The 18,387-nt window shown below is 43.4% G+C and overlaps 1 protein-coding gene across 2 annotated transcripts in view; it reads left to right on the forward strand.

Annotated features, from left to right (window-relative positions):
* Positions 1-245: 245 nt before the first annotated feature.
* The window catches only part of SELENOI (selenoprotein I), a 60,240-nt gene continuing 42,098 nt past the window's right edge, over positions 246-18,387 (forward strand). The window contains exon 1 of one of the 2 annotated variants that reach the window (XM_060250668.1): positions 246-490. In XM_060250668.1, the coding sequence (XP_060106651.1) occupies positions 326-490 (165 nt within the window). In that variant the 5' untranslated portion in view covers positions 246-325. The remainder of the gene's footprint in view (positions 491-18,387) is intronic. The other variant, XM_060250677.1, reaches the window with a different exon arrangement.

Here is an 18,387-nt window from a genome sequence, read left to right on the forward strand (position 1 = left end):
CCGAGTCAGGGAGGAAATAACCCTCAGGCCGCGCTAAGGAGGCGGGACTGACAATAGGAAGGCCGAATCAGGGAGGAAATAACCCTCAGGCCGCGCTAAGGAGGTGGGACATTGTCAGGTTACTAGGGAATGGGTGTATCGCCTCTTTCAAGATGGTGGCGGGATGACGCCCAACTGCCGTCACGCATAGGCTGATCTCGGGCGGCGAGCGGGAAGAGAGGGGCGGGCTATGACAAAGCGGGGGAGGGAGGCGGAGCGAAGTACGGATGCCGAGGAGGGGGTCGCGCTTTCCAGTCACTCACGAAGCCGGGTGGTTCTTCTGCGCATGTGGGGCCGCCGCTGCTGCTGTTTTCTGTCTGAAGGTGGGAAAGGCGAGGCGGGAGGACGGAGCGACCCACCAACCTCGCGCTGCCCCTCTCCCTGCGCCCCAGCCATGGCCGGCTACGAGTACGTGAGCGCCGAGCAGTTGGCCGGCTTCGACAAGTACAAGGTGGGCATTTCGGAGAGGGGGTGGGGGCTCTCCCTTGGGGTCCCTTCGGGGGAGAAGGAGGAGGAGGAGGAGCATCTGGCAATAAGGGCGAGGGGGCAAGAGGCGGCAGAAGGGAGGAAGGGTGCTGAATGGCGGCTCCCGGGAATTTGCAGAGGGTAGCATGCCGAGCAGGGTGCTAGTAGCAGCACATGGTTTGCATGCAGAAGGTCCCAAGTGAGCTTGGGTAGAGAATCGCTGCCGGGTAGGGACGGCGCTGGGCTTTGCTCTGGCTAATTCCTACGGGGTGCATGTTGATGGGCTGTGGGGAGCCGGCTGTCCGACAGTCTTTGGTGCTTGATATCGCACTTTATGCATGCGGAAGGTCCCTGGTTCAATCCCTTGTTGTCCCCGATTAAAAGATTTAGTTTAACAAATCTGGGAGAGTCCTTTCTCTGCCCGAGAGCGCTGGGCTGTAGTCTGATTTGCTGTGAAGGGTCTCCATACATTACGTTGCAAATACGCTGTGATGGAGAAGGCGTCTGGCTTGGGAAACTATAAAGGGGAGCATGATATGATAATGCATGGCTGGGTGCATGGTAATGCCTGGCTTCTAGGTAGAAGGTTAAATCTCTGGGGCTTGAAAAGACCTCCTTTGGGTTTCTTCTTACCTGAGTCTATTGACAACTGTTGTAGCAGTTTAGTCAGGCCATTGCATGAGGTATTTTTATATGTGAAATTATTGTGCAAGACATACTCTTTGTGCACAGTTCCTTTCTACTGATTGTATTTCAAAGAGAAGCCTCTACATCGTCAGTTCTCCTTCACCTTTTCTTCCTTGCCTCTCTCCCCCCCACCCACACACTTAATTTTGGGTAATATAAATGGCAGTGGCTGGATTGAGGATGTAAACTACATATAATCCCCCCCCCCCCATTGGAGCAGAGCACTAGATTCATTCTCCTTTCCAGTTTCCCATTTCCCTGTTACAATATTCAGGAGTGTATTAGTGAGGAAGCTCATTTTCCTCCTATCTGTCCTGTAAGGCATTGCCCCTTTTTGTATGTATCTGGTTGGCAACATCAGCAGGCTCTGCATTGGCAAGAAAAAAAGGAGGTGGAGGTAACAGCAGCAGTGCAGAGATAACCTTCCACTAAGGTATTTCTGTGCTTTTCTGCTGCTTTCAAAAGTACAGCTGTGTAAAAGCAGATGGAGTGCTGAGTCTTCCTAGCTTCTCAGTGTCCTGTGTATTGTTGATGTATCTAAGGTACATAGTGTGAAACCTACTTGGCTTCCTGTGTGAATGGATTTATGTGCAAGCTCTTCCCCAATTCTCTTCATGCCATCTTTCAGTCATGGATTTTACTTCTTCCCGCTTTGTGTAGTGATTAAGAGCAGCTCGACTCTAATCTGGAGAACTGGGTTTGATTCCCCATAGCTCCACATGTGCCCAGTTGGGTGGTCTTGAGCCAGCCACAGCTGTCTCTCAGAGCTCTCTCAGCCCCACCTAACTCATGTCTGTTGTGGGGAGAGGAAGGCAAGGCAAATGTAAGCCGCTCCAAGACTCCTTTGGGTAGTGAAGGGCAGGTAAAGCCAACTTTTCTCCTTTATGTTGCAAAAGGCTTGCCTATGGTATACGTGGAAAGAATGTAGAAGACACGGGAAAAGGGGTGGAGGTGCAACTACACTTGCCTCTGGGATGTGCTTTCCTCCTACGCCCTTGCAAACAGTGCCAACAGTGAGATGTGTGCAAGTGATACAGTCCCTGCCCTATGAGCTTCCGATAACTGTTGGCTTTCTCTTCTTCCTGATCCTGTCACAGTGATCTTTGTGAGGGATCTTGCTATAATTAAAGCATGATAACCATAAGTTTAGCTTGTTGGCTGAAGAGGTGAATATGTGCTGGGACTGTACCTAATGAAAGTCCTTCTGTATTTGCAACAGCGGACAGGTGAAATTGCATGACTTCCCTGGCCTACTTGAAGAGACGCAGCACTTTTATCCTTGCAAAAAAAATCCTTCAGAGCACTGCTTGCCTGCCTTTTGGCTAACTATTAAGGCTTAGTAGAAGCTGATATAAAACAAGATGGATAGCCATGTTTGTTGAAAAGAGCAAAAGTCCAATAGCATCTTCAGGACTAACACAATTTGTGGTAGTGTATGAGCTTTCATGAGTCACAGCTCAGTTCAGATACACTTCTTCAGATCTGAAGAAGTGAGCAGAGATTCAAGAAAACTCATACCCTGCCACAGACTTTGTTAGTCTTTAAGGTGCTACTGGTCTCTTGCTCTCTTCTAGATCCTGGTATGTGTTTGCTACTTACTACTAGTTTGGTCACATCATGAGAAAACAAGACTCAGTGGGGGGTGTGTGTGGAAATAATGCTAGGAAAGTTGGAAGCAGTAGGAAAGGAAGACTCATCATGAGATGGATTGACTGAATAAAGGAAGTCATGGCCTTCAATCTGCAAGAAGCCATGGCCTTCAATCTGAGCAAAGCCGTTAGTGATAGGACATTTTGGAGGCTGTTAATTCGTAGAGTCACCATAAGTCGGATGCAACTTGACAGTGCATAACACACACACACACTTAATATTGTAGTATGTGGAGCCTGGTGATGTGCTACATGTTCTTGCACCTTTTAGTGCTTTCAGTTTAGCTGTTCGGTTCAACAAAGTAAATCAGATGTAGTGCTGATTTTACTGTATAAACGTTTGATATTTTTGCCATTAATCATTGAATGCTTCAGTTTTAACTGAGCTGTGGATGTTGCTGATGCTTTGCTTCGGTAGCTGGTAGCACAGATTTCCCTTCGGGAGTTTGGTTTTACACAGTTGCTTCTCTGTGGAAGTCCTGTTGAGGGTGGTTGTATGAGTTACTTTCACTTGTTGATTGCAGGGGTAATGCAAAAGATTCTTGTGTTGTCTTTTCCTAGCAGGAACTATCCCTATAAGAGACACAATTTTTTCTCCATTCAGTTATGCTCCCTGGAACTAACCAAGTGGTGCTGCTGTAGCAAGCACACATGCTTCTCTGTCTATGGTGCAGTTTGCCGGTAGCTGTGGATTTGTAGTGGCCTGTCAATGTTACTGGGTTTTCTTGGTATCTGACTCACCTGAGAATCTTCAGTTGCACATGGGCTCACCCCAGATAATTTTTTTTTGAGCCAACAGGTGTGGTTCATGGTTGCAAAACTGGTGGTGGTAATTCTCTCGTAGCTCTGAGAAACCTTGGCAGTTGCGCCTAGTTTAATTAGGCAGTGCATCAAATTGTTATTTATGTTGGCAGCCTCTTTATCACTTTAAAAGGTTTATGCTTCTCTGTGCCCCCAAACCCATTGCTAACACTGGAATAAATTTCTCATTAATTAATTGCATATATATTAAATGTAACGGTTTATTCTGTTTCCAAAGGTAGATTTCAAAAATCTGCATATTTTGAGTGAATATAGAAGTGAGATTATGGCCTTCATATGCTCAGTTATTCTTTCTATTTTGACCTTTAACTTACATTATCTACCTTGAGTTGAATGGGTACAGACATGGGTAGTGTGTTCTTCTATGTCTCACTGTGTCTTCCTAGTGCATTATCAAGGGTATGGTGACTTGACAAAAATGAATGGGCCTTCACAAGGCTGAGCTTTTCGGGCAAGTAATTTCTATGTTATGGGGCTAAATTATGGGAAACTTGTTGACTGGTTTCTTTATTAAACTGAATTCAAGCATATATAGGCCACATTGGTGTTTCTGGTATGTAGCATAATTATTCACATTTAGCCGATTGCTTTCCCTTTTGAATTGGGTTTTCAGCAGATCAAGTCTCCACAGCAACAATTCTTCCTTGCCCCAGTGGTTTATAGTGCAAGGGAAATCACAAGTAAAGCTACCTCCGTTTAGCAAAAGAGCCTTCTGCTATTCATTTGCTTTATTTATACCCTGTCTTCCTCCACAATGCAGACTGAAACTGGCCTACATTTTTTCTCCTCCATTTCATCCTCACAGCAGCCCTGTGTGGTAGGTTAGGCTGAGAGAGTGTGACTGGCCCAAGGTCGCTCAGTGAACTTCCACTGGAAATTGGGGGTTCAATTTGGGCATCTCAGATGCTAATCTGAGACCTCATCAACCACACCACACTTGCTCTGTATCTAGTTGCCATAGAGATCTTAGTTGGCAGCCTCTTTATCAAATCCAAATTTGTTGAAAATTTAAGTTCCTTTGGAGCTAGTAAACATAAGGCTATCACCTGGTTCTCCTTAACCCTTCTGTCATAAAAAATGTGCATGCCGTTGTTTTGCGCCAACTGAAGTTGTTGAACCATCAGAAAGGAGGACCAGCAAGTGCATCACAATAGTCTAGCCTTGCATTTACCAGTGTGAATTTGCTAGGACTGAACTGAAGGTGTGTAATTGCAGTCTTTTAACCAAAGAAACTGGAGAAAAGCTGTCATGAATGTTGTGGCACCTTGACATTCCAAGAATAATGGTGCAGTCTTCAGAAATCCAGGAGTCTTACCTAAACTCATCTTCAGAAATATTATTCTGACATCTCCAGTAGCTTGCTTGTGGTTTGTTTTCCTCTGTTCACCGTTGACACTACTTATATGAGTGCACTGCTTACAGAAATAGTATTTGACTGGAAGATGCTACCATTAATGACAAATTAGATGCTTGTAAGGTCTAAAGGAAAGTCCTGCTAAAGGATAAGAGTACAAGGGAAAACTTGTCTCCAGTTAAGAGAATTGCTGCACACTGTAGAATGTCTTAATGGAATAATGTTTTCCAGGTAAAATGCTTCTGTTCTTAAAAGGTGGTATCATTTTTCCAACTTCCTCTTCTTGGCCAAACTTCAGCTTCTCCTGCTTTCCTCAAATCTGGTATGCATCTTCTTACTGGTTATACCTGTGACCCTAGGGTGTTTGTTTCTCTCCTGATCTAATATTTCAGTGGCTAGGACTGGAGCATAGGGCACTGTTTCTGAGGGTAGCATAAGATGAAGATTGTTTTTATCCCACGCCTGTAAGCAAAACTTAAGAACATAGTGCCTTGTCCAGAACAGCACTGTTCTTTGTCAAGAGCAGCTGGAAGCCAGGAAGAATTGACAATTCAGAGTCTGGATCACAAGGAACTGCTGCCCCATTTTCCTGCAAGGGTGATAGTGTCTCATCAACAACAACAAAGACATTGAATAGTGGCACAGCTTTTTAAAGGTTACATTGCAGCTCAGCACATCTCTTGCTTCTGTCCTGTAACTGTGGTGCTTTGCATCAGGTTATTTCTTTTTCCCTTTGTAATGAATGCAAAGTCCCCTGAGGTTTCATTCTTTGTATCAGTTGCTCTGACAGAAGAGCTTATGGAGTGATCTGCTATCTTTGCTCATTCAAGTGCTGGAACAAACTCTTGCTTAAATGAGTGGGAGGTTCAGGGAAGCAGATGTCACAGACTCTCTTGCTAGCTGGATACCTAGTTGCTTCATTGCCCAGTGCAATTCCCCATCTTCTGTTTGTAAGTGAAAGGCAATTGCTGATACCTTGAAAGTTGAGGCAAGATTGTGAAACAATCACATAGGTAAAACCTCGCTGAATGAAAGTGGTGAACCAGTTCTGACCCAGCTGGGTTTGTGATCCTTTCCCAGTCTCAGGGGGATGTTGTGTAGTGGAGTTGCAATAATTGTCCCAAGTTATTAACTTTCACAGTTATCCAATACAGATAGTGGATGTCTTTCACTATATTTTTTTGTGTTGATCTAGGGGACCTTATTAGTGCCATCTGTCTAGCTCTCCAGTGAGTTCTCTGCTTCAGCTTGTGATGATGATGTTTGTCATAGAAGCCCTGTTTTGGGATTTCAGCATCTATGCCAAGTTCATCCTGTTGAGCTCTGGCAACGACTTCGTGGCCTACATAGCAGCAGTGGTACTCTCCCAAGTTGTTTAGGGCCTGATTGGTAAAACCTGGTGTATGTTGGAACTTCTTCACCAAGCAGAAGTTGGTCTGGTTATGGGACTTGAATGGAGACCACTTTCATGGTGATATCATTATCTTCTAAAGGTTTCTGTTGGTGTTAGCTCTCCCCTGACCCTGCATGGAGATGAACACATTAACTGTCCAAAGATGGATGGATCTTTTTTGCTTTCAGAATGCCCTGGGGAATAGTGGAAGTCTTAGCAGAGTCAGCTGAGCACCTGGTGGCAGCTTAGAATTGCATGTTGTCTAAGTCAGTAGACAGGAACATTGCAGGCTTCCCATGCTGTCTCTTTTAGGCAAGGTGATTTCACTGATGTGACAGAACAACTCCAGAGCATATTTTCCTTGAACCTTTTAAATCTGTTTTCCAGGCCAGTCATGACATTGCTTTAGTATTGACAGTGGATGATCTCTGGATGCAAAATGGAGAAGAGGAATCTTCCTTATGAATTCTGCTGGAGCTGTCTGCAGTATTTTTAAAAAAGTTGTTTTCTAGGGGCCATACTGCTCTGTTGATCCACCTTGGTCAGTTTTGGAAACAGATGCATCAGTGGCAGTTTCCTGTAAAGGGCTTAATTGAGCATCCATTTGGAATTTTGCAGTAGGATGTCATAAGAACATAAGAGAAGCCATGTTGGATCAGGCCAATGTCCCATCCAATCCAATGCTCTGTGTCACACAGTGGCCAAAAAACCCAAGTGCCATCAGGAGGTCCATCAATGGGGCCAGGACATTAGAAGCCCTTCCACTGTTGCTCCCCCCCCCCCAAACACCAAGAATACAGAGCATCACTGCCCCAGATAGAGAGTTCCATCAATACGCTGTGGCTAATAGTCACTGATGAACCTCTGCTCCACATGTTTATCCAATTCCCTTTTGAAGTTGTCTATGCTTGTAGCTGCCACTATTTCCTGTGGCATTGAATTCCATGTGTTAATCACCCTTTGGGTGAAGTACGTACTTTTATCCATTCTAACTTAACTGCTCAGCACTTTCATTGAGTGCCCACAAGTTCTTTTATTGTGAGAAAGGGAGAAAAGTACTTCTTTCTCTGCCTTCTCTATCCCATGCATAATCTTGTAAACCTCTATCATGTCACCCCTCAGTCGACGTCATCCATATTTTGAATACTATACATTTCTTTATCATCACCTCTAAATATAGCTGTTTCTGCCCTGAATCAGTGTTTGGAGGCCATAGTCAAATGGAAGATGACAGACAAGCTTAAATCAAATCTAGACAAAAAATATTGGTTGGCAAGGCAGATGTTCTTGAAGGGACTTGGTTGGATGGATTCAAGTTGTTTCTGTGGATGGTATTAATAGACTGTGCTTCCAGACCTAGACTTTTCTTTTGAGAAAAAGTTTGATGCTGCCAGGAGTGCTTTCTATAGTTTCTGTCTAGTTAGAAAGCTCTCTTCCTTTTTGACTCTGCCAGCCTAGCAACATTGATTTATAGAGTAGGAATCCAGTAGCATCTTAAAGACTAACAAAATTTATCACAGGATATGAGCTTTCATGAGTCACTGCTCATTTCTTCAGATACAGCTAGAATGTGAGTTCAGCTGTTCTATATTTTGCAGAGTGGAATGTTTTCAGATGCTAAATGACAATACCCAATGTGATTTGATTAGCTGTGTTATGTAGAGGAGTGGTAGATGTGGAGAAATCAGCACTGGTAATGAGACAGGAAACCTTAGCCTTGATTTGGTCCAGGAAGATGCATTGTCCTGAGCTTCATTATCAGTTGCAATTCAGCAGCCTCTCTTTCTCATTTCCCTTTGACATTCCTTTGTAAGAAAACTGCTACTTTTAGCAACTGAATGTCCTGTATCTTCCAGATTGTACTGTTCTGTGTTTACATGAAGCTCCTCTTGAAGGTAAGTCAGAAGCTTGTGCAAAATGTGGCAGACCACCTTTTGGCAATGATAGCATGCTGTACAATAGCATTGGTCTTACATTGACTACATGGGTTGCCTGTTTATTTCTCGATGCCATTCAAGGTGCTGATTTTAACATTTAAAGCCCTTCACAGACTGGAATTCACATACTTGAAGGACTGCCTCCCCCATTTAAGACAGGTCCAGCCACCAACTCTGCCAGCCCTGTGCCTTTTTCAGAGAGAGGTATATTGGTGTTCCATAAGATCAAGACCTACTCCGTAGACTGGCTTACCCAAAGAGATGCATAGAGTTGCCAAAGTTGCACGGTTCTGGAGCAACGGCATATGGCTGTTCAGTTTTGTTTGCCAGTTTAATTATATGGTTGATGGGCATGAAATATGGTTTGGAGTTCTGGGGTTAGGCTGAATTTTTTTGGTAGATAGATCTTGGTGGGCAGCCATGCCAGTTTGAAGCAATAGAACAAAGTAGGAGTCCAGTGGCACCTTTAAGATCAACGAAGTTTTATTTAGAATGTAAGCTTTCATATACATGCATACAAACGCTTACATTCGGAATAAAACTTTGTTGGTCTTAAAGGTGCTACTGGACTCCTACTTTGTTGAATTTTTAGTTAGCTTTCCTAACTGTTAGCTGTATTGATGCCCTGCTAACAGGGCACAGTTGTTGTTGTTTTTTAATGGAAATTGGTGTATATTATTTGTTGATGCCTCTGTGCTACATTTAGCCTGCACCTAAAAATCCACTCACAAGATAATTGGGTTTCTTAGCTCTAAGCTTTTTACGATATTTGAAAAACGTGGTCATAAAGAAAAAGAGAACTGGTAGTTTTCAGGTGGCCAGCTTCAGTTAGCTGTATTGAAACTTGGATCCACTGGACTTTCCTCTTCGTTGCTTTTGTTCTCCCTGGAAATAGAGCCGGGGAGAATTCAAATCCTGAAAATTTCCCCTAAGCAGGGCAAATGATATGGTTGCTAAGGGATTCTAGGAATTGGATTCCATATCTTGTTTAGCACTGGTGCCTTGTGAAAAAGCTGGGGTTGTGTAGCAGAATGGAAGATGAAGAATAAGTCAAAGTGATGGCAAGGTGGGGGAGTGGCTATGGTTTTGTAGGCTGACATGATCCTGATGAACAGAAACCTTTTGCAATCTCTTTTTACTTCCAGAGAGTTAAGCAGCCATAGACCACGATGTCAGGCTTTCCCCTACATTTCTGGGGGTAGAAACTTTGATCTGTCCAAAGTTCTGGGTGACTTTATCCTGTCCTCTTCCATAGGAGTAGAGAAGGAACCTTTTCTAGACACCAAGGCCCATTCCATCCTTTCTTCTAAAGGTGGCCACCAAACATGCCTGTGGAAAACTTGCAAATGAGGCTTGAAAGCAGCATCCTGAATGCTCAGCTTTTAACATATCAGACCTTTTATATATGGGGAAAAGGGTAAAGGTAGTCCCCTGTGCAAGCACCAGTTGTTTCTGACTCTGGGGTGACATCGCATCATTACATTTTCATGGCAGACTCTTTACGGGGTGGTTTGCCATTGCCTTCCCCATTTATGCAGGGACATATATATGGGAACAAAGGGACAATTGTGCAATCAAGAGTCTTTTGAGCTGATCAATAAGAAGTGAACTTGTGCCTCTTTAGTGCAGAAGTGGAGGAATGATTGACAAGCAAGAGAGGTAATGACATCCTTTATTTCCTTCCGTTGTATGTGCTAGCAGTGAAGAAGCAGGATTATTCTTGTTTCCCTTCAACCATGGGTCTCTCATACACCTTGAGATTATACCGTTAGTCTTTTTAAAATTATTCAGTTATGTTATATAATAACCTGAACTGATCGTTTCTTTTTTATTCCCCTCATGTGTTCATATCCCCCTCTCCGGTCCAGCAGGGTCTGGTGAGGAGAGTGGCTTAAACATATTCCATGTGTTATGGCTTACCAGTGCAGTTTATTCTGTAATACTCTCAGATTCCCTTGGGATTTTTAAGGCTAAAAATAATTTGTTCTCCTTAGTGGATAACTTTGATGTGTAGCAAACAAATTAACATGATGGCTGCTGTGAGAAAAGAATCATCTGATCTGCCCCTTTTCAGAATGTGGGAAGGTGTTAATGCATGTCAACTCTGACTACTAGAGTATGTCTTCATCTGCAGTTCATGCATATCTGTATTGCTTTTAAAAAATCTCTAGTTTGTTTTTAATTTGGGGCAAATCAGTTTAGAGTTTTGTCTGCCATTCAAGCTACCTATCTAAAATGTGAACAAATGTATTTCTTTAAATGGAAGGCTATGGTAGAACCAGAAAACATAAGAGGAGACCTGCTGAATCAGACCAGTGGGTCCATATATTCTAGCATCTTTTCCCACATAGTAGCCAGTCACTTCCTCTAGAGGGTCAACGGCAGAGCATAGGGTTGAGACCTTCCCTGATGTTGCCTTCTGGCACTGGTATTCAGAGGTTTACTGCCTCTGAACCTGGAGGTTTCCCTCAGCCACCTTGGCTAGTAGCCACTTGACAGATTATCCTCCATCAATCTGTCTAATCCCATTTTAAAGCTGTCTGTCTGTAGCCATCACTACATCCTCTGGCAGTGAATTCCACATTTTAATCACTGTAAAGAAGTATTTCCTTTTGTCTGTCCTGAATCTACTGCCCATCAGTGATCCATGTATGCACAGAGTTTATATGTTAGCATGTTTCAATGTGTTGCCCTCTGCAATATTTCATGGGAGGTTTCTGAAGATCCCTTTGTAAGGAAAAGCCCTCTACTTTTCATACATATGGACATCGTGATCACCAGTATGGTTGCCAGGGTGCCTGGAGTTTTGACTCGCACACATCTGTTCTAAGTAGTGGACTTTGCCCACAGTTTCTAAGGCTTATGTGGATACTATAAGCCTCAGCTTTGCAGCAGCATTCTACATCTCTGGACAGGTGTTAGCCAGAACTACAGACGAGCTTCCAGCTGCTCCTTGTGTGCCCAGTCTTGGCCGCTGCAGTAGAAGAAGCCATGCCGCCATGTTTCCAGCCTGTTTCCATGAACCAAAGGCTAACACCACCAGAATCCATCTTGTTTTCCTGATTCCATATCCAACAGCTGCTTCAATTTCTGCATAAGGCAATCAAGCTTATCCAGGCATGGATCCTGCCAGACCACTCAAGCCTTTGTCTAACGAAACCCAGGACAAAGACTGGTGCCAGGAAGAAGACTAAGGAAGAGGAAGACCAACTTCAGCCAAAAGCCAAGTTCCATTGTACACCGGGTGTTACCTAGGCCAACATTTGATTCTCTATTGTCACCTTTTTAGATAAGTCCATTTAATTTTAAGTGTTCCCCACCCAGTAATCACTTCTATTCTTCCCAACTGTCACTTTGGAGCCTCCCCCTGGTCCGTTTCAATCTGAAAGTTCTCTCAGGTATCCAGAATCCAGGCAAGTCCATTGGTCAAGAGCAAGCACCCAATTAGGTGTCACCAATGCACTTTCTATTGGCTACTGCAGAAGTCCAGCCTTATGGTCACTGCAGAGCCTCCCCTTTCTCCTCCCCTATACCTCCGAGCCCCTGAGGGTCTAAGGTAGTCTATTTAACCTCTGACCCAACTCCACTCATGTGTGCATCTAGCAGTACCCCAGTTCCGCTGTCTAGATCCATCCCCAATTCTGGCCACAGTTTTGGGTCCATTTCCCCCGTCCTCTTACGTCGCCATTGGAGCCTTCCTTGAAGACTACGATAGGTAAATATCACCCTGTTTGTCTACCCATGTGTTGTCTCTCTCTCTATATATATATTTCCTAGGACTGTATGTATGATTGTATGAGTATTCTATCTTGTATGTATGCCTATATTTTCTAGAATAAATTGTAATTGTTTTACTTAATTAGAGTCCCCATTATTTAAGCATTACTTGCTGGATGGTTAATCTTGTATACATTGGGAAAAGATCCCGAGTGAGCCAGGTGCCCACCTGACTTATTCCCCAACCTCGTTTTGAGGGCATCCCGAGTGAGCCAGGTGCCCACCTGACTTATTCCCCAACCTCGTTTTGAGGGCATTTCGGCTTACACCTTTACATGCAGAGGCTATGTGACTGGAAGAAAGGAAGTATTGAGCATGTTCTTCTATATTGTGATTATTTGACATTTGTGTTAAGTATTTAGATTGGTTGTTAGTGGATTTAATAGAAAGAAACGAGGTAGCTGTATGGATTTAATAGGCCAATCTGATAACAATATATCCCTTTTTCTTTTTTTCTTCAAAAAACACTAACTATTGACATGGTGGCAATTTTTTTATCTGGCTTCAAAAAGGCGTTATTTGCTTTAATTGTATTAAGTACTCCTTATCTCCTGTATACTTCTTAGTGTATAATGTCATTAAAGGTTGTTGTTGTTACTGCCCATCATCTTTGTTGGATGCGCTTGAGTTCTGGTATTTTGGGAGAGGGAGAAAAACGTCTCTTTGTCAATTCTCTCCATCCCATGTATAATTTTAGAAATCTCTATGTTCTCTCTTAGTCATCTCTTTTTTTAACTGAAAAGAGAGACAGGAGAGCCCTTTTAGCCTTTTCTCAGCATTCTGCTTCTTCACCCAAAAGCCTGATTGCTCTCTGGGGATAGCAGACATGTCTTTCCAAAGGACAGCTGAACAGAACTGTCATGAGTCCCCATCTGGTCCCAGTGACCTCCCATTTTAATCCAGTTTCAAAATCAGACAATATTTTGGGTAATCTCTATGGTAAGAGGAGGAACAGAACAGGTTCTGTTCTACAGGGGAATGACTGATAGGCTTAGTACAATCTAGAGCAGGAAAAGAGCACCTGTCCACAGAGGGAATGTGACTATTGCAAAAGTGGAAGGAAGTAGAGGAAGGAAGGAGAAAGTAGAGAAAGAAGTACTTTTCTCCCGTTCTCACAATACAAGAACTCGTGGGCATTCGATGAAATTGCTGAGCAGACAGCTTAAAACGGATAAAAGGAAGTACTTCTTCACCCAAAGGGTGATTAACATGTGGAATTCACTGCCACAGGAGGTGGTGGCGGCCACAAGCATAGCCACCTTCAAGAGGGGGTTAGATAAAAATATGGAACAGGAGTCCATCAGTGGCTATTAGCCACAGTGGGAATATATATATATATATGTGTGTGTGTGTGTGTGTATATAATTTTATTTTTGGCCACTGTATGATACAGAGTGTTGGACTGGATGGGCCATTGGCCTGATCTAACATGGCTTCTCTTATGTTCTTATGAAGGGAAAAATCACGGTTGCCTTTCCCAGGAGTAAACAAAAGAGGAGGAGACTCTTGAAGTAAAAGAGGTCCATGTCAGGCCGACATGGCTTCAGGATCTATGGAAAACTGTAAACTAGGAAACCAGTTTATTCAGGTTGTGTTGGCTTGCTATAATTTATCTGTTTTGTATTTTCCCCATGTGCATGAAATCCTTCTGGTTTCTTTATTTATACCTTGCAAGTATTTGCATCCATTTTCCTTTCTTATTCAGTTTTCCACAGATAAAGCTGTTTAACATAGCTTGTTTGATTCCCAGATTGCTTGGGTGTGAAAGGACTTGAGTCACCTTAGGCCACCTCTGAAGTGCACTAGGCTGCACTGGGTGTTGACAAAGATGCAGAAGTGGACCTTGTAAATGTGAAGGGGCCTGTTGTTTCAGGGGCAAGTAGCCAGATGGGAGACTGGTGATGTATAGCTATCCATCTCTGGTCCCCCCCCCCCAATTGTCCTGGAGTACCAGGGACAATAGCAAATCACAGATTAGGACAAGTGGTTTAATAAGACAGGGTTGGCCAAACCATGCCTCACAAGCTAATGAAAATGGGCTTAAAAGATGCCCCTTGTGTTAGGCCTATGGTTTTTTTACCTGGCCTAAAGATGAAGGCACAAGGTCTCTGGCAGGGAACCAAGATCAGGCCAAGCAGGAGCTGGATAGCAGAAGCCTTGCTGTCCATGAGGTGTCCAAAACTTAGCATGATCTAGGTCAGCTCTTCCCTTTTGAAGATTCTTTTAGGTGATGTTTTCCTCTTAGATGTTGCCAGTGTCCTGTGCATGCAAAGGATAATGAAAAACCTGGAGACAGAGATGCTCTGTTTCTCCTTCTTAACTAAGTGTTAAGAAGGAGAAACAGAGATCATATATTCATACGTATTGAATCTGGTAATGCTGCATGTAGGTCTTTAAAGGCCAAAAGGGAGGGAATTCAGTCGCTTTGTCCCCTGGTAAGCAAATAGTTAACTGCTCTGGCCTTTTGTGGGATTAGCTTTTGCTAACGTGGTTTTTCTAGGTCACAATTCTGGTTTTCTTGCTAACACTTCAACTGCCCTATATATGCCCATATGTGTGTGTGTGTGTGTGTGTGTGTGTATGCCACACCATGATTTGTAGGCTTTCTTTTCTGGTTCTTTGAGGCAACTGGAGAAGAGGGGTGGGTTTTTTTGTAACAATATTATGAACAGCCTATTGGCTTTCCTCTTAACCTTGTGTTTTGTGTGTTTTCCCTCTTGGCTTTGTGGACATCTGTGATCTGTCAACTAAGTGCTCAGTTTATACTTATACTTGATGTTGGCCTATCGGAACTCAGCGTGTTCTATGGAACATAGTTTCAGAGGGTAGGCATGTTGGTCTGTGGTAGATAAGCTCCTTTCCTACATGTGTCTGTTGAAGGGAGTTTTGACTCTTGAAAGCTTATTCCCTGGAACTCTTATTGGTCTCTAAAGTGCAGCGGTACTCAACTCTTACTACTCACTGAATCTTCAGGTGAGTGGCCAAAAGGGACGTGTCTCATTGAGAATGAATAGAGAGAAGGATTTTGAGCCACCCAGCCTTGGTTTCCAGAACTGATCCAGTAACACAACTTATCACTGAATTAGTTGCGGTGACTTGGCATCTCTTTTGTCACAGTTCTTTCCTTTTTATTTGTGTTTTTGTAATGCATTTGTATGGCTTGTGAAGCAGTAAGTGTTCAGAGTTGACCAGAGCTGCTGTCAGGAGTATCCTGTAGCATACTGCCTAATTTTTTAAGAATGCTGTAACTTTTTCAGAACTTTCCAAGAAGATGATGATGATGATGATATTGGATTTATACCCCACCCTTCACTCTGAATCTGAGTCTCAATCTCCTTTACACCACAAGAGACACCCTGTGAGGTAGGGGAGCTGAGGGAGCTTTCCCAGAAGCTGCCCTTTCAAGGACAGCTCTGCAAGACCTGTGACTGACCCTAGGACATTCCAGCAGTTGCAAGTGGAGGAGTGGGGAATCAAACCTGGTTCTCCCAGATAAGAGTCCACACACTTAACCACTATACCAAACTGGCTCTCAGGATCCTGGTTGGGTGAAGTTATGGCTAGCCTCCTTCCCATTCTTTTCTGCTTCTGGGGACCCTGCTTTTTGCATGTTCTGACATTACTGTTGGAGCAGAGCTGCGTGTCATGTCTGAAATACCATATGTTACAAATGTTTATTTTGTCCAGCACTAATAATAAACATTTCCTTGTGAAAATTAACATCCCTGCTACTGAAAAGAAATGGGTAGGGGGAATGTGCTTTTCTGGGGGGAGGGGGGATTTTCCTATTTTTTCCATCCTCATTGGCTCTTGCATCTCTATTGTAGATAAGCTTGCAAATATTTAGATAATGAGTTGGATCCAGACTAAATTTTCCAGTGACAGACTAGACTGATCTCCAGAAATGCTGCTCCCGAGGACTGGGGACTCTGAGGAATGTGGGTGGATCTGCAGCAGGAAGAGAGAAATGGTTGGAAACTGCCAACTTAATCTGGATCCATCCTTATATCTACCAAAGCCACAGGAACCAGATGTGGACTTCCAGTGACTTTCTGCCTCTGCTGTACAGCCTTCTGCCCCATGTCTGTGCACTCCTCTCCAGCAGCAGAATGGATTTCCTTTAATGAGTTGCTTCTCTATTAAGGCTGTGAAAGGAGGACAGTGTGTGTGGCTGTCATAGCACTATGAAGGTTTCTAGTGCTATCTTTAAAGTGATGTGTGTGTGTAATTTCGGTATGGAAAGAGTAAGTAGCAGCCTTGTGATGTTCCAGTCCACCGTGTAATTAATAAAAAGTTTCCATGTGACTCATGAAAATAATAAACTGCTTTTGAAAATCCTAGCTGCGTTGAACAAGGATCTGCTTTGAGGCAGGAAGGATTCACTGGGGTGGGAAAGAACTTTTTAATGAATTGTAATAAGCTATAGCCACTCTGGCCCCTTGAGAACAGCTTCTTATCTTTATCCAGCAGCCATTCTGTATTCTTCTTCCTTACTGGACAGCACTATATCTTTTGGAAAGCAAGCTCACACCTTGAATAAAACTTCATTGGTCTTAAAGGTGCCACTGGACTCAATTGGAGAGGGGAGAAAATTCACAATGGCCTCCCATGAAACCTGACACAGTGCTCTTATCTGTATGTCCCATTTTCTATTAGGTTGGGGCACAGTATGGTGTTATCAAAAACAATCCCTTAATTGAATATTATTGAGAATGGTCTGTAACTGAAGGCTTTTGTTGGGGGGGGGCGGTGTGGAGAGAGTCCAGATAATTGTCACTTTTCCTAAGCATCACATGTGCAGAAGGCTGTTTGTATCACTAGTGACACTACTAACATGCATGCTTGGCTGCAGTTCCTTGCTACTTTTGTCATCACCAAAACCTTCTTGGTCTTCATTCATGCTGATTAGGAAGGTATTTAGAGCATAGCTTGTGAGGCTACCTTGCATAATTTAACAGGTTAGACTTCTCATGTATGCATGTAATGTGTGAGGTGAGTTACTTCATCTGTGTGACAGAAATGTGGTTGCAGAGCAGAACCTGTGTTTCCAAACATCTTCTGCCTTTGAGGTATACCTTCTTGTTGGCATATGTGGCTGCTGTAATATCACATTCTGTCTTTCCCTGAGAATTTGTAGTACAAAGGGAAAAAAATCCATTGTACTGTGACCTTACCCCAGAGGGCAAATGCAGAGCCAGTTAATAAATTCCAGGATTAAGCTTGCTTGTTTGTCAATGGGCAGTTTGTTTAATCTGGTGTATCTGTGCTATAAAGTCAGTTTGAGGGGTTGTCCTTGGTTACTATCTCTGCTGCTTCCTTTGGACTTGATATGGCTTTACATAACTGAGGCTTTTCTCTCTGGTTTTCATCTGTTAGGGCAAAAGTAGCTGCATGATAGGAAAAAATGGGGTATAGCTGAAGAGCTAGGATGGCATATTGAAGTACTAATTTCTACAACACCGAAGCCTGTCTTATGAAATTCTAAGAACACTACCTACTTGGGTTCAGGTGAGGACTGCCTCAGCAGTTCCCAGCATGTCTTTGGGCATAACACAAAAAGGGAAACAAAGGTACAAAGGACGGATCAGAACTTGTGGCTTACTGTATTTTTTGTAAGCCTTGGAATAAACTCCATAAAGTAGTTGTGATTTTTAAAAAACAAATCCTTTGTGGAGTAGGAGGAAGAAACATGCTACTCTCTTAAGCTTCTGCTCATGGGCTTCCTGATTCATGCGAGGAATGCACATGTGACTGCTGGCAGCAGTTGGCAAATGCTTTCAACAGTGGTTTGAATTGTCAGGAGGATGGTGGGCAAAGTCAGTGGGCAAATACTCCGGAGCAAAGGAGCACTTGAGCACATTTTTCTCCACAGAAAAATTACTTTCAGAATTCTATCCTAAAGTGACTTTTGATGCTTGTGAAGACCCCTCTCATGGGCAAGTAAGAGATGCAAGAACTACAGGACACTACACTGTTTCATGACACTGCTGTTTCATGCAACTGTCTCATGCGTGTTGGTAGCTGTACTGTATGAGCCAGTCTCGTGAAAGGTAAACCAGGCATGTGTGTCTGAGAACTGTTCTGGATCATGGTTTATCCTGGTTTGTGGATACAGAGTTTAAAACTAGTGTGTGGTAGAACAGCAGCATCCAAGCATACATGGAAGTCCCCTAGGAAACAGGAGTCAATTTTGAACCTGAGTAAATCAATGCCCAAGCGTTCCTAGGTCCATACCAAGACTGAACTCTCTGTCTAGGGTAGTGA

The sequence above is a fragment of the Heteronotia binoei genome, chromosome 1 (assembly GCF_032191835.1).
Source record: "Heteronotia binoei isolate CCM8104 ecotype False Entrance Well chromosome 1, APGP_CSIRO_Hbin_v1, whole genome shotgun sequence".
NCBI classification, from domain to species: domain Eukaryota; kingdom Metazoa; phylum Chordata; class Lepidosauria; order Squamata; family Gekkonidae; genus Heteronotia; species Heteronotia binoei.